Consider the following 21,508-nt stretch of genomic DNA (forward strand, 5'->3'; position numbering starts at 1 on the left):
GGTGACGTAATCTAGTGATAAAAAGATGTGTTAAGGCGGGAGAATTATTAGCGGGACAACGGGACTAATAAAGGATTAAAAGATGGCAGACACCGGTAAATATAATATCGAAAAGTTAAATGGGCAAAATTATGAGTCTTGGTGTTTTATGACAAAAATGTTGTTGGTTAATGCAGATCTGTGGGACATTGTGTCAACAAATGTACCAGAGGAGAGTAAGCGAGATAGAGCTTGGAATAGAAAAAGCGATAAGGCGCTATCGACAATAGCGTTGGTTATCGATGCTAATCAAATTGTGCATATTAGAAATAAAACTTATACTTATGATGCCTGGAATGCTCTTAAGGATTACCATCAAAAATCAACTCTTTCAAGGGTAGTGTTTCTTTTAAAAAAGTTATGTAAGCTTTCCTGGGATGAAGGTGGTGATATAGAAGTTCATATCAGCACATTTTTGGAAATATTGAACAAGTTAGCTGCACTGGGTGAAGACATTAAAGATCGGTTTGCTGCTGGTTTATTAGTTTTTTCGGTTTACAGCTTTAGAAAGTCGACCGCCTAAGGAATTTACTTTGGAATTTGTAAAAGGTAAATTGATTTTACACGGCGGAGTGCAAAACAAGCTGGGGCAAGTCAGGATGAGGCAGCCCTAAGGGTTTTTCATAAAGGAAATACTTCAAACAATTCCAGGAATAAGGATTCTCGAAAGGAGGCAAGACAGTGTTACTTTTACGGGAAAAAGGGCTACTTTAAGAGGGATTGCTACAAGTAAAGCAGTAAAAAGAAGCAAGGACAAGGCAAATGTAGTGACTGAAGGAGAATATAGTGAAGCTTGTTTTACCGTGACTTCAAATATGGAAAAATATGAGAAATTTTTAAATGGAAAATCTACTTCGTGGTTCATAGACTCTGGTGCAACGAGTCATATGGTAAATGAAAAATATTTTTTTGTGGATTTTGACGCAAGTAGGGATGGTTTCGTGCAATTAGCAGAAAAGGGCCAATTATCAAAAATTGAAGGTGTCGGTTCGGGTTCAATTAACTGCTTAATCGATACTGGAAAAGTTGTTAAATTAAATCTGGATAATGTATTGTTTACACCACAACTTGACTGTAATTTAATATCTGTTAAGAAGTTGACAAGTGCTGGTTACAGAGTAAATTTTAATTGAGACACGTGTGACATTTCCAGAAACGGAAATCAACAGGCAACAGCTGTATGAGTATCACCAGAGCTGTATGAGTTATTGGTATATGATAAAGTGTTGATGGTTAGTGGCCATTAGACAAAAATATTGAAGCCATTAAGGAGCTAGAGAAAAAGGATTTGGCAATGGGAATTAAAATGAATGACTGCGGAATAAGGGAAATTTGCCAATGTTGTGTTAAAGGTAAGATTACACGTAAAAGTTTTCCTAAAAAGTCGTATAGTTGCTCAACAGAAATTTTGGATATGATTCATACGGATGTATGTGGTCCTATGAAAAATGTTACTCCAGGAAATAAAAAATATTTACTTACCCTCATAGATGATTTTTCACGTTTTACTATTATTTACTTAATGTCACATAAAAATGAAACATTAGAGAGTTTGTTGAATTAATGAAAAATCAGTTTAACAAAAGACCGAAAATAATAAGATCAGATCGAGGAGGGGAATATATAGGTCATAACTTGCGTATCTATTTAAAAGAGCAAGGTATTAAAGTCCAGTATATACTGCAATATTGCTGTATATTGTTCGGAGCAAAATGGGGTAGCTGAAAGAAAAAACAGGTCGCTAGTAGAAATGACAAGATGTATGCTTATTGATTCTAATCTGCCCAAGAAATTTTGGGGAGAGGGCGAGTAGTAACAGCAAATTTTTTGCAAAACATGTTGCCAACAAGGTCTAAAACAAGACTCCTTACGAGCTTTTGTATGAAAATAATCCAGATGTTTCAAATTTGCATATTTTTGGTAGTGTGGTATATGCTCACATTCCTAAAGAAATACGGCGTGACAAGCTGGAGGAAAAGGCACAAAAATTAATATTTGTGGGTTACTAAAAAGAATCAAAATCGTTTCATTTGTTAGATTTAGAAAACGAAAAAATTAAAATTAAAAGAGACGTAATTTTTGTGAAAATATTGAATATGAAAAATTAGAACAAAAGGCCCAAATGGATGAAATTTTTCCGAGGTCAATATCGAATAGCGGAAGGATTCTGTTTCCCATGTATAATACAAAAGATGATTGATTTGTAGTGTAGATGGTCTGAGAGCCCAGGCACCCAGACCATACAGCCCACCTTTACCAGTTCCTTTTTTATGCACTTCAATACGAGCTTGGAGCTCACCTTTTCGGCCTTAATAGCCTTAATGGCAGCCCTGCTGTCCAAACAGATAGATACGACTCCAGTTTAGGATTTCCTGTCTGCATTTCAAGACAGCGAAACAAAAGCTTCAGCGCGAACTGAAGTTTTTGTTTGTGATGAAGGGGGATGTAATGAGGGGACCATCTGTATACCCATCAGAAGGAGAGGGCACTGCTTTACGGCCTATGACCAGATTTTTACATACACTACCGCTCAAAAGTATTTGCCGACAATGTATTCTTTTTAATATTTTAAATTAGATACAAAAATCTTATCTTTATACCTATATTTAGATTGTACCTCTTTTGTAAATTGCATATATGCTTAAACAGTATACCTATCAACTATGGTTCGTTGAAAAATACTGAGTATTTAAAAATAGTCTTGCAAATAACAAATAATGTAGTGAAAATATGCAGTTCTTCTAAAAAACTAATCTGTTTACAGCTCGTTTCCGATGAAACTTGAAACATTTAAAGGTGTCTAGTCTTCAAGAATTGATTTTGTGTAACATAGGTAAATAATTTCGCTTGCTTATTGACGATTGTCACCGTTTCTTTGCTGGTTTTTCCACATTCTTTAAAATGGCTAAAACAAAAGAGTTATCGGTAGAAACAAAAGGTATTATCATTGGACTTCATAAGGCTGGAAAGACTAACCGTCAAATTTCGACGGATTTGGGAATTTCAAGGCAGACTGTCGATTATAATGTTAGGAAATTCACCAGAGAAGGGACTATTAGCAACAAACCTCGATCGGTAAGGCCAAAGGCAACAAGTTCAAAGGAGGATTTAAATATTATAATTACAAGCAAACGCAATAGAGGCCTTACCGCCCCTGAAATCACAGCAAAAATCAACAAGGAGCGTAAAAAAGCGGTCAGTGTTTCGACAGTAAAACGGCGACTTTATAATGCTGGTCTTAAAGGACGTTTAGCTGTATCAAAACCGCTACTGAAGAATGTCAACAAAAAGAAAAGATTTGAGTAAGCAATCACACCATGGAAAAGCAATCACAAAATGGACCATTGATGACTGGAAGAAAGTTCTCTGGAGTGACGATTTCGACTCGTTCGAGGTTTTTAGAACGAAGAGGCGAGTTTTTGTTCGCCGTTATGCCAATGAAAGGGTCGCTGAGAACTGTACGGTGGTGGTTCGGTGATGGTGTGGAGTTGTTTCGGAGGATCTGCAGTGGGCGATCTAATTAGAATAGAGGGAATTCTTCGAAAAGAGGGTTACAAAACAATTTTAAGTGATAATGTACTTCCTTCTGGTACTCGAATAATTGGGGAAAACTTCATCTTTCAACATGACAATGACCCCAAGCACACGTCGAAATTGTGTAAGCAATATTAAGGACAATTACAAAGGCAACATCTTCTGAAAGTGATGGTATGGACCCCACAATCACCGGACCTCAATCCTATCGAATTACTGTGGGATGAACTGGATAGACAAGTGCGAAAATCCAACACATCAAAAGAAGACTTGTGGAGGATCATCCAAGAAGAGTGGCACAAGATACCTCCGGAAACTTTGGACAAATTAATTAGAAGACTACCGAAACTCTGTGAAGCTGTTATTAAAAATCGAAGCGGACATGTAGATGAATCCAAAATTTGATTTTCTTAAATTTAATTAATTGAAAAATGTATTGTTTATATTCATTTTGTTATAAATAAACCGTTTCATAATAATAACTGATGGGCTTATTATTTTTAGTTATAACTTTAAAACAGCCATATGTGGGCAAATACTTTTGAGCGGTAGTGTAGCTAGTCTCATCAACCCGTAGTTCATCAAGGCGATGTAGCCTATGCGCAGTCCTAATTGCCTCAAATTGCACCACTAGGTCCAATAACGGAAGACTCAACAGAGTTTCTAGCGCTCTAGTTGGCGCCGTTCACATGGAACCCGTTATACTGAGACATGCAAGGCACTGGACTGGACTCTATCGGATTGTGCCCGAATTTTTGCTTTATTTGTACGTGTCCACTCAACGATAGAGGTTTGATAATAGATTAATAGATCCAGTGAAGGATCTCAAGGATAGAGCCCTGGTGTTGCCGAAAACCTGTCTGCAAGCCAATGGGGGGCAGGTGGCCTTCTTAATTCTGGTGTTTGCGTGATCGTACCGGGAGAGTTTGAGTTTAATATAATACCCAGAAATAAAACTGTTCTAGAGTCTTGCAACTGCACTCCGCCCAGAGAGACAGCAGGTGGTATGTAAAAGTTACTTCTCCTGGTTAATACTAGAAGCTCTGCTTTTTTGGAGTTGATCCTGAGACTCCTCGAAAGACATCATCTGTCCACTATACGAGTCTTCATCATCGGGCCCTCCATTGTGGAAGCTTTCCCAGGTACAAGATTACCAGGTTATCAGCGTAGGTCTATGTGGCCAGTTATAGGCCAGCCTTGTTTAAATATTTGATCAAGCTGTCGACCACTAGGCACCATAAGGTTGGTGATAATACTCCTCCCTGTGGGCACCCCCTACCCGCCAACGTTCAGCTCAACTCCCTGTTGAGCTGGGCAAATATATAACGCTGCAAGAGCATGACCTCTATTCAACTCACCAAACAGGGTTCTGACCCATGGCACTAGAATGCTTGGCAGATTATTTTGTAAATGCGTAGAGCATCCTCCACCTTACTTATGAGGTGGTGTAGGGCCAGGTTCGTGAATGGTTGGCATGGTTTCACAAAATTCTACTCTTTGCCACTGGTCTTCGGGAAATATCTCCTGAGTTTTGGAAGATTTCAAATATTTCTACCCACGTTTTTTCCAAATACTGGTAAAAGTTTTATGGTGCATACCCAGTTTATCTCCAACATTTCTACTTAATCGTGTTGAATTCACTTCTAAGGCTATAGAAACCATTTCTTCCATTAGCTCTTGCTCCTGGACCTTTTCGATAGAAGGCTTTAAATTCTTGTACTTTAGTGTGGAATTTATGATAATCTTGAAGACAATAGGATGTTAAAAAATTCAAAGCAAGATTTAAAATTCTATGGTCACAAGGAATCGGTCTATTTTCAAATGTAATTGAAAACAAATCCCTACATTGTACTTTTTTCGACAAATTTTCTCCATAAAACCATTTAATATTTTGAACTCCTTTGGAAAAAGTATAAAGAGTTATATCAAGGACTAACATAGTAAAATAAGATAAAAACAGCAAAATACGTATCAGAGGGAGCCGCTAATTAACGAGAGGAAGCCGTGTAACCATTGTTTTGACTATGCATCTTTAATTCGCCAACCTGTATATTACTAATATCAACAATTATTTTATTATATATTTAAGAACGACCGAGCCCCCATATTATCATGCAAATCTTATGTGGGAAAATGTAAAATACTTTTTAAAAATTAATTTTTACGCAGCGCTCTGATAAACATCAACGTACAATATCGATTAAAATTAATAATATATAAACCGCATGTCGAATCAAAACATTAATTTTTGACCCTTTTTTCTTCTAACACCTAATGGTGTCAATTAGGTACATTGATTCGAAAATATGAAAACATTTTTAGTAAACATTTTCGAATAAATTATTCTATAGAAATGTTAAACACGAATAAAACACGATGAGTGCATCTGAGATTTGGGAAAGTTTTTGTAAAAACACCGCAGTCCCCACTTGTAGTTTCTTAAATGAAAAATCTACATTTGAAAGGTAAGAATTCATATTGTATTGGACTTCTTACTTAATATGTTCGTTTCAGAGTTTTTTGGATATCGTGCATCGTTATTGGCTTAAGTTGCGTCGTATATGTAACATATGACATTAAACAAAATTGGGATAGAGAAGCTGTTTATATAACTTTAGATGTATCTAGTTTAAAAATTACTGAAGTAGATTTTCCTGGTGTAGCAATATGCGATATAAATAAAATTAGCAAACAGCGAGCAATATTTTTGGCAAACCATTTGTATGTATAAAACTAAAACCTCTTTTTTCTCACAATTTTTTCAACGGCAATACACAACAGGCATTAAATACAATCTATTCTTGTATGTACTTCACTTACGATATCACTTCCTGCTGGGCAAATAAACTTTAGGTCACACGAGAGACCAAGTTCCAACACAACTGCCGAGCTATCTTCTGTTCTTCCATGAGGATAGATTGATATTGATCGATAAGCCAGGTGGACCACATGAAATGTATTCCAGTTTTTTTAATGGCTATAGACTAGAGTGGTCAAATACGTATTAATGCTCCGACTTCAGTCGGACCATTCATCAGTCGATCAGTTCTACCACAACTGATGCCAGTGTAATGCATCAGTCTGACTGTTTTAATGTGGAAGTAAATTAAATTCATTCAAATTCATAGCTTGCTCTGAATGGAACTCTAGGTGTTTGCGCCTCAGTAATTACTATATTTTGAATCTCATCTTAATCCAAAAGGTTTCTCTATTGCTACGATTTAAAGAGTAAGATAGGAGAAACTAACATTGCGTACTACTCAAGAAATTAATTTTTTCTGCCTGAATTAATTAGACCGTTTATTTTTATTCTTGATTATTTGGGGCAGGAGACGGATGTGATATTTAAGTGTTGCCAAGCTAGACTCTTAAATATCACACGAACGAACATCAAGTATCAGTTTCGAAAAAAAAAATTCTCCTAATTTTTTATCGTGAATTGATCTTCTCTGCCGATCAATTTAAGGAGCATTTTTAAAGGTTTGCTTGATATAACTATTTTATGAAGATGTCTTCTTGAAACATTCTTGAGTCTCTAACTGGTAACAAACAATTTAGCATTGATTCAAAATCGCCAAAAGTATGCAAAAGGTCGAGACAGAAAACTCTAATTTAATAAGTGCACACTTTAAAATTGCTAGTAAGTAAAACTTTCAAAAATATGTTTTTAATTTATAGGAGCAACTTAACCCCTAATAAAAACATAAATGATACCTTAGAACTAGTAAGTTTGTTGGGTAGTCTTTATGACAACAACATTAATGGGGCAACCAATTTTCCATTACTCCAAGATTTGCTTGATATCTACGACAATGGAACAACCAAAAATGACATAGTTTTTCGTCTAGCGACGTTAATAACCCCTTGCAGTGATTTACTAGCTGACTGTAGCTGGGATTCTGTTCCAGCTGATTGCATGAAGTTATTTCAAACCAGATTAACTGATAGTGGGTTTTGTTGTGTTTTTAATTATATTAGAACTTCTTCAGAAGCTGAAGTGTAAGGGTACATTTTAAAGAAGTATGAAAATATTATTATTTTTTTGTACATTAGGCTAAAAGATACCAATACTCAAGTACCAAAAGTATCAAAGCAGTTCACAGGTATAGGGGTATCTAATGGGCTGTCAGTATCAATAAACATAAACGCTTCAGACTATTTCTACACTTCATTATCCGCAAAAGGATGTATGCTTAAAATCTTTTTGCCAGGAGATTTTCCTGATTTAATTAGTGGATCTTTAAGACAAATTATTGTACAAGAAAACTCAGAAGTATTTTTAAAAGTTGAACCAAATGTATTGCAGACTTATGGTCAAGTAAGAAGCTTGAAAAAGAAACAGGTAAGTGAAAACAAAATTTACTATTGAACAAATGCACATATTCCGATAAACAACAACAATATTCTTTTAGAGAAAATGCAAGTTTTCTGATGAGGAGAAAACCGCTTTTGGACTGTATACTTCAAGTAATTGCTTTGTTACATGTAAACTTACTAGCATGCATTTTCTTTGCAATTGCATTCCAGTTGTTTTGCCGATCGCCGAATTTAAAATAGAGAAAGAGGATGTCATGTTTTGTAACCTTGTGGATATACCATGCCTAAATAGATATCAAGGTACCATTACTATTTTTAATTCCATTTGACATGCGTGTTTTTATGTTATTTTAATTTCGTTTTTATTTAAATTTTAGTCTTTTTTTTTAAATATCATCAGATCTAAAATAGAAAGTCACAGAGATGTATCCGACACTGGCACAGAGTGCCAGTGTCGGATAATTTCGAGTAATATTTATTACTTGAGCTGTAACAATACCATTTGCTGTCATATTTGATAAAAAATCGTTATGTTTGTTATACATTAATCATTGTTAAAGTATTAGCAAGAAAAATATTTGTATGCCAGTCTATTAATTAATTTTTTCTTCAACCAAGTTTTACAGAAAAAAAAATAAAAACCGAAATTTTTTATATTTTTCCTGTGGATTTTTTGAGGAAGATTTTTTTGAGTATAACTTTTTTCTAGTAGATTTTCCAAAAAAGTTTTATGCGCCTTTTTTGAATAATTCATCCATTTCCAAAAAATATATATTTTTATTTGTGTTTTATACTTTGTTGTGAATATTGGTACGCAAATAATACTTGAGATTAATATTCAAGATTTTATTAACTCAAGACACCAGAATACATTCTGAACATTTTACGTTTTCCACTACCTGAAGCCTTTGCAAATGCTTGGGCGAGATGTCTGCCCAAGTGTCGGCGGCGAAGGTAATGATCGGGTGGATGTAGGTTTGGTAGATGGGAATCTTGGTCTTTTTAGAGAGCGGACAGCTGGCCTTTGGCCTTGGCAGCTGTTTTTTCCAAGTTGGCATATGGTCGAATGTTTTATCTGATGCTCTAAAAACCTTAAATGTCAAAAAAGGTGCAGGTCCCGATAAAATTGCTCCCATTTTTCTAAAAAATACTGCAAGTCTAATAGCCGGTCCTCTTACACATATTTATAATCTTTCATTAAAAGAAGGGGAATTCCCAGCGCTATGGAAAACTTCGATGATTGTCCCAATATACAAAGGAGGGGTAAAGAGAGATGTTACTAATTATAGGCCCATAAGTAAACTATCTACACTATCGGACAAAAGTAGAGAAACTTCTAAAAATTCTTTGATTTACGGAAACCATGTATTTAAATTAAATATTTACTACAAATATTGTAGTTCTCAACAACTGCGTTTTTTTACCGCATTTTACATGCCTCTTATCAGTTGTTTATTTACAATAAAAGAATTCAAATATTTTCGGATGGACATAAGTAGAGAAATCTAAATATCAATCGTCCAAATTTAGTATTTAGTTCGCTTTACGTGAGTTCTGTTGATAGTTTTGCATAGTTTTTTTAATCAACATGCCTCGCGGAAGATATTTGTCTGAAGACCTTCGTAGAAAAATAGTTGATGCACACAAGAGTGGTATACGACAAGTGGACATTAGTAAAACGCTTAATTTGCATAAGTCCGTTGTTAGCAAGACAATTTCTAATTTTAAAACACGAAATTCAACAAAAAGCATTAAAAAAAGTGGCCGCCCAAGAAAAACAACCAAACACATGGAAATGATGATAAAAAGAATTGCCCAGTCTGATCCTCACAAATCAGCAAATAAAATTTTAAGTGAATTACCTGGTGTTAATGTTAGTTCTAAGACCATACAAAGACGACTGAGGGAAGGAGGATTATTTAGTAGAAGAGCCGCTAAAAAGCCGTTTATTAGCAAGAAGAATCAGAAGGCCCGACTCAACTTTGCACAAAAATATTTGCATTGGACAACCAACGACTGGAAAAAAGTTCTTTTTACTGATGAAAGTAAGTTCAATTTGTTTGGGTCCGATGGAATCTCATGGGTACATCGACCACAAGGCAAAAGATTCGATCCAAGATATACACAGCCTACGGTAAAGCATGGTGGTGGCTCCTGCATGGTATGGGGTTGCTTCTCTGGGTTCGGTACAGGACCATTACACATCATTGAGGGTATCATGGATCGATTTGTGTATTTAGACATCCTACAAAATGTAATGCTACCCTTTGCTGAGGATAATTTACCTTTGACTTGGATATTCCTACAAGATAACGACCCCAAACATAAATCAAAGGTTGTCAAAGATTGGTTTTTATCGGAAAATATAATGGGGTATGGACTTTCCTGCGCAAAGTCCCGATCTTAACCCGATTGAAAACCTCTGGGAGGAACTAGACCGGCGTGTAAGGCAACATCAGATCAGTAATAAAAATGATCTTATAAAAGTTTTACAAGATTCCTGGAATTCTATTGGAGAGGAAACCATTATGAAACTGTTGGAATCCATGCCAAATCGATGCCGCGAGGTGATTGCCAATAAGGGATACTCTACTTACTATTAATTTTTCTAAGATAGAAATAAGAAATAACTTGTACTTTTGGAATAAAATTTAGTTTCTCTACTTTTGTCTCATAAATATTTTGTTTAATTAAATTAAATCTTAGGATTTTCTTCTACAATTTATTTTACTTTATACAAATTAAGTCTTAACAATTATTGTTGATTTTCATTATGTGTAGAACTGCATTAGTTTTGAAGTATTCAAATAAAACGCAAATTTAAAAAGTTTCTCTACTTTTGTCCGATAGTGTATATTGGCTAAGCTTTTTGAAAGGTTAATTTACGATTACTTTTCTCCCATTTAGGACCCCTTTTTTTATTATATACATTAATAATATAAAATCTTGTTTACGTTACACTAAATTTCTATTATACGATGATCTTAAAATCTACTGTACGATATTTAACATCGCCGACTGCCTTAAAATCCAAAGTGATCTGGAACGACTACGATGAAAATAGTCTCTTTCTTAACATTAAAAAATGTCAAAGTATAACCTTTTCAAGAAATAAAAATAAAATAAATTATCAATATAAATTTAATGATATTTGCTTACCTAAATTGAACTACGTACGCGATTTGGGAATTACATTGGACTCTAAACTGATGTTTGACATTCATATTGATCTAATAGTAAGCAGTTGAGTTCAGCAGTTGGAGCAGTTAGCAGTTAGTTGAGCAGTTCCGGGTCGACAGCAGTTAGCAGTTGCACCCAACAGCGTGATACACCCAATTTACTTATCAAGCAGAGAAGACTCCAAAGCAAAAACGGCGGAGAAAAACGTCGACTCGCCCCCCATCGTCAGTTGGGGGCACAACCATCGCCGGAGAAAAACGGAGGACAAGCAAAAAATGGACATATCGGATGGGTACTCAACGGATAGATCAACCAAAAGTGAAGACCATAAGAGAACAATAAGCAGACAAGAGAGAGAGCGGGATAAGACTTCGGACGACTCCTCTAAGTTCCTAAAACCCCAAACTAAATCCCGTACTGATCCCAGATTATCCAAAAGACCCAAAAACACTCCAAACCCCGACCTGGGAGCTGGCAAAGCGCCACCTCAGAGGGCGGAAATTGAGCAAAGTGAGGAAAGAGTACGCAAACTCGAGGAGAAAATTCGGGAAAGAGATTTGCAAATTGATAGTAATGCAAACGAGATGTACGACATTAAACTGAAAAACTCTCAGATCACCGAGAGAGCAGAACTATTCGACTATAAGATAAAAAAGTTGATCTCAGAAAACCATTCTCTCAATGGGCAGATCTCGGACTTAACGTAAACTCGGGGCGGTGTTGACTCAAAACGAAACCCTTACTATTCAAAACTCCAAACTCAAAGAGCAACTGACGGCACAGGGGGGTCTGGCTAGTGTTGGAAATCAAAAGGAACATAAAAATAATAAAAGAACCAGGGAAGAGGCGGGCCTGTCTCCGCCTTCACAAGAGGAAGGCGAGCCGGCATCGGAACCGGTTTACCCTAAAATAACAACAAACAGGGAGCTAGTCCCCTCAACATCGTCAGCCTCAGATCCTATCCAAAACTCCACCGAAAATCCCACTCCAAAATTTTAAAAAATTCACTTTACATGCCCTTAAACAACCTTTCCTTAGCGGAAAAGGGGAGGAGCACTGATTCCATTTCAAATATTAACAAAGTTCCAAAAGTAGTGCTAAGGGGCACAAAAAAACTGGGCCACAAAATACAAAACATTTTGTGAAAAAAAAAATCAACATCGTAAAAGTGCAGAAAGACAGATTAGGATTAGCGCTCTTCCCCAAAACCCCTAACGACCACCGCGAACTAACAGGACTTCTCAAGGAGGAGGGAATGGAATTCCATTCTTTTTTCCTTGAAGAGGACAGGAAGCTAAACGTGATGCTGAGAGGACTTGACCAAAACTTCAAGTTAGAAGAGGTCGGGGAGGAGCTGAGAGCGATGGTTTGAGCCGGAGGAACTCGGTTGGTTTAAAACCGGCCCAGGCCAACCAAGACCCACAGACCTCATCAGATTCCTCGTAACTAAAGAGCAAGAAAAATGTGTTTGAGATTGATAACATTTTAAACATCAGGGTCCGCGTCGAGCGCTTAAGGACTCAGACTATTGCAAACAGGGAGCAAATTGGGCAGTGTCATCGCTGCCAGGAACATGATCACGTCCTGAGCAATTGCAACGCAAAGCCGCGTTGCCATAAATGCAAAGGCGAACATTTCTACTCAGAAAGTGTAAAGAACAGAGCAACCCCGGCGGAATGTTGCAATTGCGGCGGTGACCACCCGGCGAGTTATTGGCGCTGCCCAAAAAATCCTAATATAAAAAACATAAATAACCAAAAAAAAAGCTTCGCTGAGACCTTGAAAACGACCGACACGGACTCTAATAACAGAAGGGCGGAGCCAAAGGATGGCAATACATCATCACACATGAAACGCCCCGAGCTATCAACCAAAAACACAAATCTCCTAAACCTCTTAAGTTTGCCTGAAAAGAAAATCGACAATCTAATGGCAAAACTTGAGAAATTAAATACCAACCCGGCGATCAAGCTATCGCTGGGAGTCGAGGCCTAAGCTCTCGCAGTGTCCGTTCGTTTCCTTCCTAATGTGTTCAAATCCCAATTCCCATCCTTACAAACCACATAAAAATAAACCTCATACAAAACACAATCCAACCGCCAAAAACCTAAAACATTACCAAAAAGCACCGTAAAGGACCGGTTACGTTCACACCTCCGCCCGACCTTTTCTCACCAGCCAAAAGTTCCGTAGCCTACGGAGCAGAGGCTCGCGTCCAATAACATCACACCCAGACCTCATAAATACAAGCAACCAAACCTTAATCCGACCAGTCGGTTCCTATTCACAAAAAACAGACCAATGAGTAAAAACAGACCAAGTTTTCCTCTTTGTGTTCTGTGTTCCTATTCTCTGAGTGAGTCACAAGTCTAAGCACCTAGATGCGACTCAGAATTATAAAAAGATGGCGCCTAATCTCGACAAAGGATCATTCAAAAGACCGGCAAGAGCAGTACACGCTAGTCCGGAAGTACAGTGTAAAACATCACATCATATAAATATAATATAGTATATATATTATAATAGTAACATAATCTTCTAGATTGTTGGGTTATATTTTTCGTAAATGTGAAATGTTTTCTAGTTCTCGAGCTATTAAATGTTAATTTAATACATTTAATCTTGGCAAATTGAACTTTGAAAGCATTATTTGGAACCGTAGGTATGGAATTTACATTGATCGATTTGAGAGCATCCAAAACAAATTTTTAAGATTTCTTTCTTTTAAAACCCGCTTCGGTTCATATCATGATGTCAATTCAATTCGAGAGCATTTTGACGTGATTTCACTTTTCGACAGACGTTTCATAACTGATGTTTCGTTTTTATATAAAGTAATGAATTGTCAGCTGAACACTCCTCCTATGTTTTCACTTTTTAAATTCAACATTCCTCAAGTCAACATCAGATCGAGCGAATAATTTTTTATTCCATTCAGGAAAACAAATCATGGTCAGAACTCTCCATTATGTAGAATAACAAAAAGTTATAATTTGTACTGCCGTTCATTGGACGTTCTTAACATATCACTTAGTACAGTCAAAAATACTTTAAAACGAAATATTGTCTTTGAAAGTTTATGAGGCTAATGTAGAAATTTAGCATTAGAAAGTTGTTTTTTTTTTAAGTATATTCTTTTATATTCAAATTATTTTGATTTATGTACTTAACCATTTAGTCTTAATAAAATAGTATATTTAAGTTAGTTAAGATAAGTTTGTAGCTACTTTTTTGGGCTTGTAGCCTGTTGTATCCCTATATGGTCACCAAATAAATAAATAAATAAATATATCGGACTGATCCCAGGTCCGAGTCTGAGATTGCTGCCTTCAAATCCAGGTGATGGCTTTTTTCCTCTTAGAAAAGAAGGGGTATTTTTGCAGTTGATCTCCAATACCCAGCGGTTCATCCAGGAGTGGATTAATGTAATGCGTCTTTGCAGTTAGATTTAATAAACAATTTTGTTTTGGGAAATTGTGATAATCGCGGTGTCATCGGCATATTAAAGAGAAGTTTATCATATTGTAGTCGTAATAAATCTCGCATGAACCTATTGAACAATAGGGAGTAGAGGGGAACCTTGTGGAACTCCTGCTCTTATTGGGCGGTAGGTGGATGCAAATCCATCTGCACAGACACTAAATTATGGAAGTCAAAAATTAATGGACAAGTTAATTAAAGCAGTGGAAAAAAGGGCAGCGACTACTCATGCCATATCTTATCGAAAGCCTTGCTTATATCAGGACATACAACCCCAGTGAGCATTACACGATTTGCTCCGGAGAGAATGTGGAAGGCAAGCGGAGTTCTCTGGTGGGTGTTTGGTTCTAAAATCAAACCGACAATTGAGGATTATTTCGTGTCTATTGCAGTACAAGAGCAGGTTAATGACGTACGAGAATTGAAATACACCGTTGATTATATTGGTAAGATCACTAAGCTGAGGTAACGACAAGGTGTTTCAAGGCGGAAGTTACTTGAATATTGGGGGATTCCGTTGAGGTTTCGAGGGCTATTTGGACAGAGTTTAGGATTATGCGGGCTATTGCAAAAGAGTGCATATTTGCATTTTTTTTAATTACATTACTGGATTTTTTAGGGAGTTAGGGAAGACCTTCGAGTGAGTTGCAAAGATCTGAACTTTTTGTTGCAGTGCGGAAAGGGATAAATTATTGAAAAGATTTCCTATCTCCTTTAACTAGTTGTAGTAGTAGTAGTAAGGGTGGGGGAGCTAGAACTCGGCAAGTAAGCCTGAGCAGTCCCTTTTCGCCAACCCCAGAATCACCCACCCCCACGCCTCCACTCCCAATGCGCGGTCTTCACTGAGTCGGTCCTTTTAATAAAGGCTTGCACATTGTCCCAGTCCAGATCTTTAAGATCTTCCCGTTGGAGTGTCGTTGCTCCGAAAGTTTTGCTTCTCAGGCGACTCCCCCTATCACAGATACCTAGTATGTGGTATAAGGTTTCCTCCCCTATACCGCAATTCGGAGAGTAGGCTTTCTCTTATACCAAGAAGGTGTAGATGCCTGTTTAGTGCCCGGTCAGGATTTCCACCAAGTCTTTGATACTTTGTCGGGTTTTGTTAGCAGTCACCTTGCTTTAGAGCCGTCATGGTTTGGTATCATTTCCTTGCCTGTCTACATCCTTCTGTCCTTCTCCAATTCTTCCTTGTTTTTTCCCAGGCCCACATATTAAGTGCTTGGGAGATTTGTTTTTTGTTAAGACCGGGACAAGGTTTGGGGCCTACGAAGAGGTTAACGGATCCTTGTCTTGCCAGTTCATCGGCCCGCTCATTGCCCTCTCCTTTAACTAAGTTCTGAGCTTGGCGGAAGAGCTCCAATGGATATTCAATATTTTTCTCAATATCGTTGAGTTTTTGCTCCCACATCGCGAAGTTGGATACTTCAGGTGTTTACACTCGACAATTAGCTCCATAAAACATTAATTTAATAAAAGTATCGCCTGATCTTAAGGCATGTTTTCTAAGATGGTATCGGTGTCTTTTCCTCTCTGCTATCGTCTGGGATGGGGGTTTTATTAAAGTGTTGAGGGAGCTCTCTCTTAGCTGATGACAAAGCTTCAGAGATGTTCTGGGTCAACCCGTTTATATCATCGTCAAGGATTGAAGGATCGTTTATTGGTGGGACTGGTGCGCAGGACTGCATATAATTTCTGTATTGCAGCCAGCCTGGGAAGACTCTGAGACAGGAGAAAGCGATTTTGTTCGTAAGGTCAATATAAATGGGGAGGTGGTCCGAGAAAATTTCATATAATACATGAACTTGTGTAAGATTGGGAGTGTTAAGGGGACAATACATTAAATGTAATGGTTTCTGCCATTTCCTGTATAAGGAGCACCTACATCCCCAAACTTGGTGTTTGGAGTTTAGTTCGCCTCCTACCAAGATGGGTATGTCAGAGGAGAAGAGACTACTTTGAAAGGTCTTGAGTAAACGGAACTTAGCAGAATAGGACCCTTACTCATTAAAACTGTTACAAAGGTGAATTCTAGAGTAGGATCGGGGTTTGGCGAGTGAAAGTGGAGAACTGACTTTTTGATCGCCAGAGAAGACAACCAATAAGTTTATATGGGAGACGTATACACAGAGTGTCCCGGAAAATGTGGGAAATCTCTCGCATTCAGGTAGAAAATAAAAAAATAATATGGAACTTTTTTATAAAAAAAATGTCAATCAAAAGACATTTCAACGAATTGACCAACGTCTAAGGGAAACTGGTATTGGTACGGGTAAGTACTGATGCTGGCCAGAGAAGAACAGTACGGTTTACCAAAAATGATACTGTGAATTTACATAACTCGCATGTATGGGCTGATAAAAATCCTCATGCCGCTGTTGTTTCTCATCATCAACATCAGTTCCAATCAATTAATATCTGGGCAGGAATCATTGGCAATTTTTTAATTGGGCCATTCGTATTACCGCTACGATTGAATGGAGAATAACGTTTTTCCAAACCGTTGGATAGGTAGAGGAAGATACATTACCTGGCTTCCTCGGTCTCCCGATTTAACGCCATTGGATTTTTACCTATGGGGTCACTTCAAAACCTTGGCGTATGCAACTCCTGTCGATATTCGGGAGGAACTTCATACAGAGAATTAGAATTCAGTATGATATACGGAACAATCCATGGTTGTTGTGGCGAGTACAGCACTCCACGATTCGTTGTACCCGCGAGTGTATCAGACGTCACGGAGTGCAAGTTAAACCTACACATGAAGTTTTTAGTTGTCTCGAATTACTAGCTTTTTTATTTATTACATTCTATTTTCAGGTTGTTTTTTTTCCTTCAAAACGATTCATTTTATCGATAATGAACAAGAGTGCCTGTTCTTCAAAAGTTCTTTATCCAAAAAAATATAATCAACTTCCTTTGCATTTTCGACACAATCATATATATATATATATAATTGCATTCCCTCTTATTCATTAAATTTATTCGTAAAATCCCTTTTAAGTATATAAAAAGTAGGTAACAGGTAAGATAAACAATAATAATCATTCTCAGCATTTTCTATTTGTCTGTAGGTAAATGGTTAAGGTACTACCCCCAAGAAGGAGCTGACCTTAACGAACTAAGCCTCGACCGAGAAGACTCACTTTCATGTAGCCATTGCTATCCTAATTGCGACGATGTTACTTACAGTATAGATACAAATTATTTTGAGTTTTTTTCGAATAACCCTCAATACCCGTAAGTAAAAAATAGTTATTTTTAAATAGATTTTCTAGTATTTTATTTCCCAGTATAGTTTTTAACTCATTATAGGATGCAGCAGATACTTTTCTAGCAAGATCTGCTGTATCAATTCTCCCAACTCCGCGGGATTCCAAGACATCGACTCTTTATATCTCTTAAGAGTATTTCATCTGATTTTGTATGGTTTGATCTAAAAAAAGAATAAGGTTTACTGTAGTAAAAATTCTTGGCAACTATTACAGATCCAGCTTGAAGGGGTTGCAGATACTCTCAGCGTAACGCCGCGGATACTGGATATTTTTCCTAGATTACAAAATATTGAAGTAGTTCCTAAGAATCAACTCTGTTGGAAGGCCTAGGAGAGCCCTTAAAGCCGATCTTGTCAATTGAACATAGACGCTCCACACAACATGACAAGCGTGGACCGATGATGTATATATAGGAGCAATGTGAATCTACAAGAAAGGGACCATCCACATCATGATCTACACGACCCTTATTAAGCAATATCTGAGAAACTATATAAAGTACCTTAACGCTTTGGATATGTACGAACTCCATAATAGGAAATAATCCCAAACTGAATCAGAGCCGGATAAATGTAGTTATAAAATGCAAATATCAAGCTAAATTACTTATTATAGATGCAATATAGTGTACAGTGTGATCAACTTTTAATACATGAATTATAACTACATATACTACAGTCGACTTGTGGTGCAGTGGGCAGCCGGGGGCTGTTATGTACATGGGTCTCCTAATGGATTTGTCGTGCCCTACCGAGGGCTACCAGAGGCGAATAGCCTTGGACAAGTCAATGAGGCTCTCTGGTTTGAAGGACTTAAAGCCGCTCGGTACACTGTAAGTCGCCCTCCCCACGTTATCGAGACTGATAACGTGGTCTGCAGTTTCGTTATCCTCCCAAAACCACCGGCAGTCCGAGTTACATGCCAGTGTCCGGTTAAGATACCCGTCACTAGTCGAATTCTGCGTACTTCAGGCTCTCCATCGTCTTCAGCAAAAAACTGGTAAGGCTGATTGGTCAGTATCATTTAAGGTCAGTGTAGTCGCTTTTCCCTGCTTTCGAAATAAAGACAACTTTCAACTCACGCCATAACTTTGGGACGTAGCCCTAAGCGACGAAAGTTCTGAATAGTATGACGATATGTGGAGTTAGTATATTTAAGCCATTTTGTAGAAAGTATTGATATAACCCATCGATGGTCGGAGATTTAAAGGGGAGGGGGAGGGGAGAATGATTTTATTGCCCACTTCACCCTCTCGTATTTGATATAAATCGGAGTCCCAGAACTGCGAGGGGAATCGTGAGATGAGTTGGATCCTGGAACTGCAGCGACTAAGTCCCACTGTTGGGCGGAGTCCACAGGATGGCCTCGAATTCCAGCAGTAAAACCAACTTAGGTCCCGCTCGGCTCACTGCCAACTGCAATTTTGGACTCACACTCGGAAGCCCCAGGCGTTCGTTCCGCGGAAGGAGTGGGAGTCAAGGCCCCCACGGAAAGCGAACCCAGAGGATCTTTGGCTTTCTCGGCAGTCAAAGCCTTCCTCCTCCTTCTCTTTTCTGCACCATTTAGGTTTTTACGTTTTAGCTGTGCCCTATCGAGAGCTCCAGCATGATTTTCACTAACTGAAGATAGGGAGCCCGGGTCTCCTGCCAAGGCAGAGCGCCCGGAGGTGGAGATATTTATGAGCCCTCCAAAGGAAGGTGCCGCAACAAGAGCAGAGGCTATGGCAGCTTAGAAGTTTCAGGGCCGCCTTAATGAAGGGGAATTGAGGGAGGAAGAGGTTATTTTACAGTGTGTGCACATGGACCATCATGTTGGTCTCACGAGTACATCGGAAGTAGTAGTCCACCCAAGCAGAGCCGTATACCTGGGTAAGGCTGAATACTCTGGAAGATGGCCGGGTATTCCAGAGGGAACGTTATCTACCGTGTGTTATCCCCCACGGCCATTCCTCTCTCGGCACGTTGCATGCACACCTTCGATTTTGCTGAAGGAGAAAAGATGAAAGTGTCCCTTTTACACGCAGCCACTAAGAAAGAAGAGCAAGCCGTGGATGGCAAACAGAGAGCAGAAGCACACCCAAGAATAACAGACGAAAGGTGCTCTTGTGACAATCACAAGCGTTGTCGCCTGGGAGTTTATCGACGTCCAGTCTAAAATCACAGGACTTTAATAGACTTACCACGTATAGGATGCAAGCTTGCATAATCCCGATCAATGCCGGTGGGATGAATATCCGGTAGTATTTTTGTTTGATGACTATGAAGGTGCAAAGCCAATAAGGGCTCCGTGCAGGTCCCGAGGTACATCTACATCCTAAACCTGTGGCAGGATGTAGAGTTTTAATAATAGTCTATGATGCCACATCTTAATAAATGCCTTGAAGATGTCATGGTTTATTTCAGCTAAGATGTTCCGTGTCCTCTTCCGGACTCCAAACTGTCCGGAAGGGAGAACTAAAGTCTTTCAGTGTGGCTTCTAGATCCCTTAGGATTCGTTTTTCCACGACTCTCGACGGGCCTGTAACTTTTCGTCTGTTAGTGATTTCCTTTTTTGCGGATCAGGATGATTTGGCTGATCATTTCCATTGGAATGGGAAGCTGTGAAGCAAGACTGCTTTAGAATTTCTAGAGAGTTTGTTTGCAGTTTTTAAGCGCCTTGTTGCGAATTGGATCATGCCCACTGCTTTTTCATTCATTTAGACATAGTCATTAACACAGCCTATTTGAAATAGTCACGCGTGATGGGTATCATTTTTCTCATAGAAAATTCTTAGCGCCTTCCAGGAAGAGCCAAAGATTTCTTCTACATTGTTCAGGTCTAATCGGGACAGTCTCTATTTATACAAGATTCTCGGCTGCATCTCGAATTATCTGAGATCTTCGGAATCCGAATGTTCAAAGGTTGAATCTACCCATGCCGGGGCTTAATTTATTCACTTTAAAAACTTATTTATATTAATTATATTTTACTTTTTGCACTTCTCTAGCCACTCTTACTTAATAATTATAATAAAATGTATATTTTAACTTTATTTCTATACGGATTTTAGGAATCAATCCAGAATTCACGTATTTTCAAATAAGGCTTACAGCAATTTGTACAAGAAATTTGTGACCGTAACATGGTATGAGGCTTTAAGTGAGTTCATTTTTATTTAAACGTTATATTAGGAATTACGTTTTATTTTAACCTGCGGTTTAAGGTAGCTTAATATCTTATCTTCTTTTCTTGAAAAATACTGAGAAAGTAAATAAATTTGGTGTTTTTCCTGTTAGATAGAAAATCTTATATAATTTAACTATAATTTTCAGGTAAATATTTTTTTTTTGTTTTTTAGGTACCTTTGGAGGAATTGTGTCAATCTTACTGGGAGTTAGCATTATTAATTTTGTGGAGATTGGTATTTTAGTCGTAAAATTATTTATAAATAATTGTAAAATTAAAAAATAAATGTTCTTCTACAAAATCTTTTGAATAATCTTTGCAAATCAGTATGCTATAACTAACGTGAATTTTTCAACCTGATGGAAAACGGATATAATGGATAAAGATGGTTTAAAATTTTGGTTGAAAAATTTTGAACATTGTAATTATACTAAAGCTACGTCCGTTTATACAAACTCCCAATCCCACATTTAAAAAAATTCAATAACATAGTTAGAGAAATCCAAAAACAAAATAATATC

At 37.7% G+C, this 21,508-nt stretch overlaps 1 protein-coding gene across 1 annotated transcript; it reads left to right on the plus strand.

Moving 5' to 3' along the window:
* The first annotated feature begins 1,751 nt into the window (after nt 1-1,751).
* Nucleotides 1,752-21,280, plus strand: LOC126748473 (pickpocket protein 11-like). The gene is made up of 6 exons (XM_050457726.1): nt 1,752-1,756; nt 7,627-7,915; nt 7,986-8,190; nt 17,622-17,787; nt 20,872-20,960; nt 21,160-21,280. The coding sequence occupies exons 1-6, from the start codon at nt 1,752-1,754 to the stop codon at nt 21,270-21,272; spliced, it is 867 nt and encodes a 288-aa protein (XP_050313683.1). The 3' UTR covers nt 21,273-21,280.
* Nucleotides 21,281-21,508: the final 228 nt, after the last annotated feature.

The sequence above is a fragment of the Anthonomus grandis genome, chromosome 22 (genome assembly GCF_022605725.1).
Source record: "Anthonomus grandis grandis chromosome 22, icAntGran1.3, whole genome shotgun sequence".
In the NCBI taxonomy this organism is placed as follows: Eukaryota; Metazoa; Arthropoda; class Insecta; order Coleoptera; family Curculionidae; genus Anthonomus; species Anthonomus grandis.

Coding starts and splice junctions, on each gene's coding strand:
- LOC126748473 (XM_050457726.1), top strand. Junction 7,916..7,985: donor GAAGCTTGAAAAAGAAACAG/GTAAGTGAAAAC, acceptor ATATTCTTTTAG/AGAAAATGCAAGTTTTCTGA. Junction 17,788..20,871: donor TCGAATAACCCTCAATACCC/GTAAGTAAAAAA, acceptor TACGGATTTTAG/GAATCAATCCAGAATTCACG.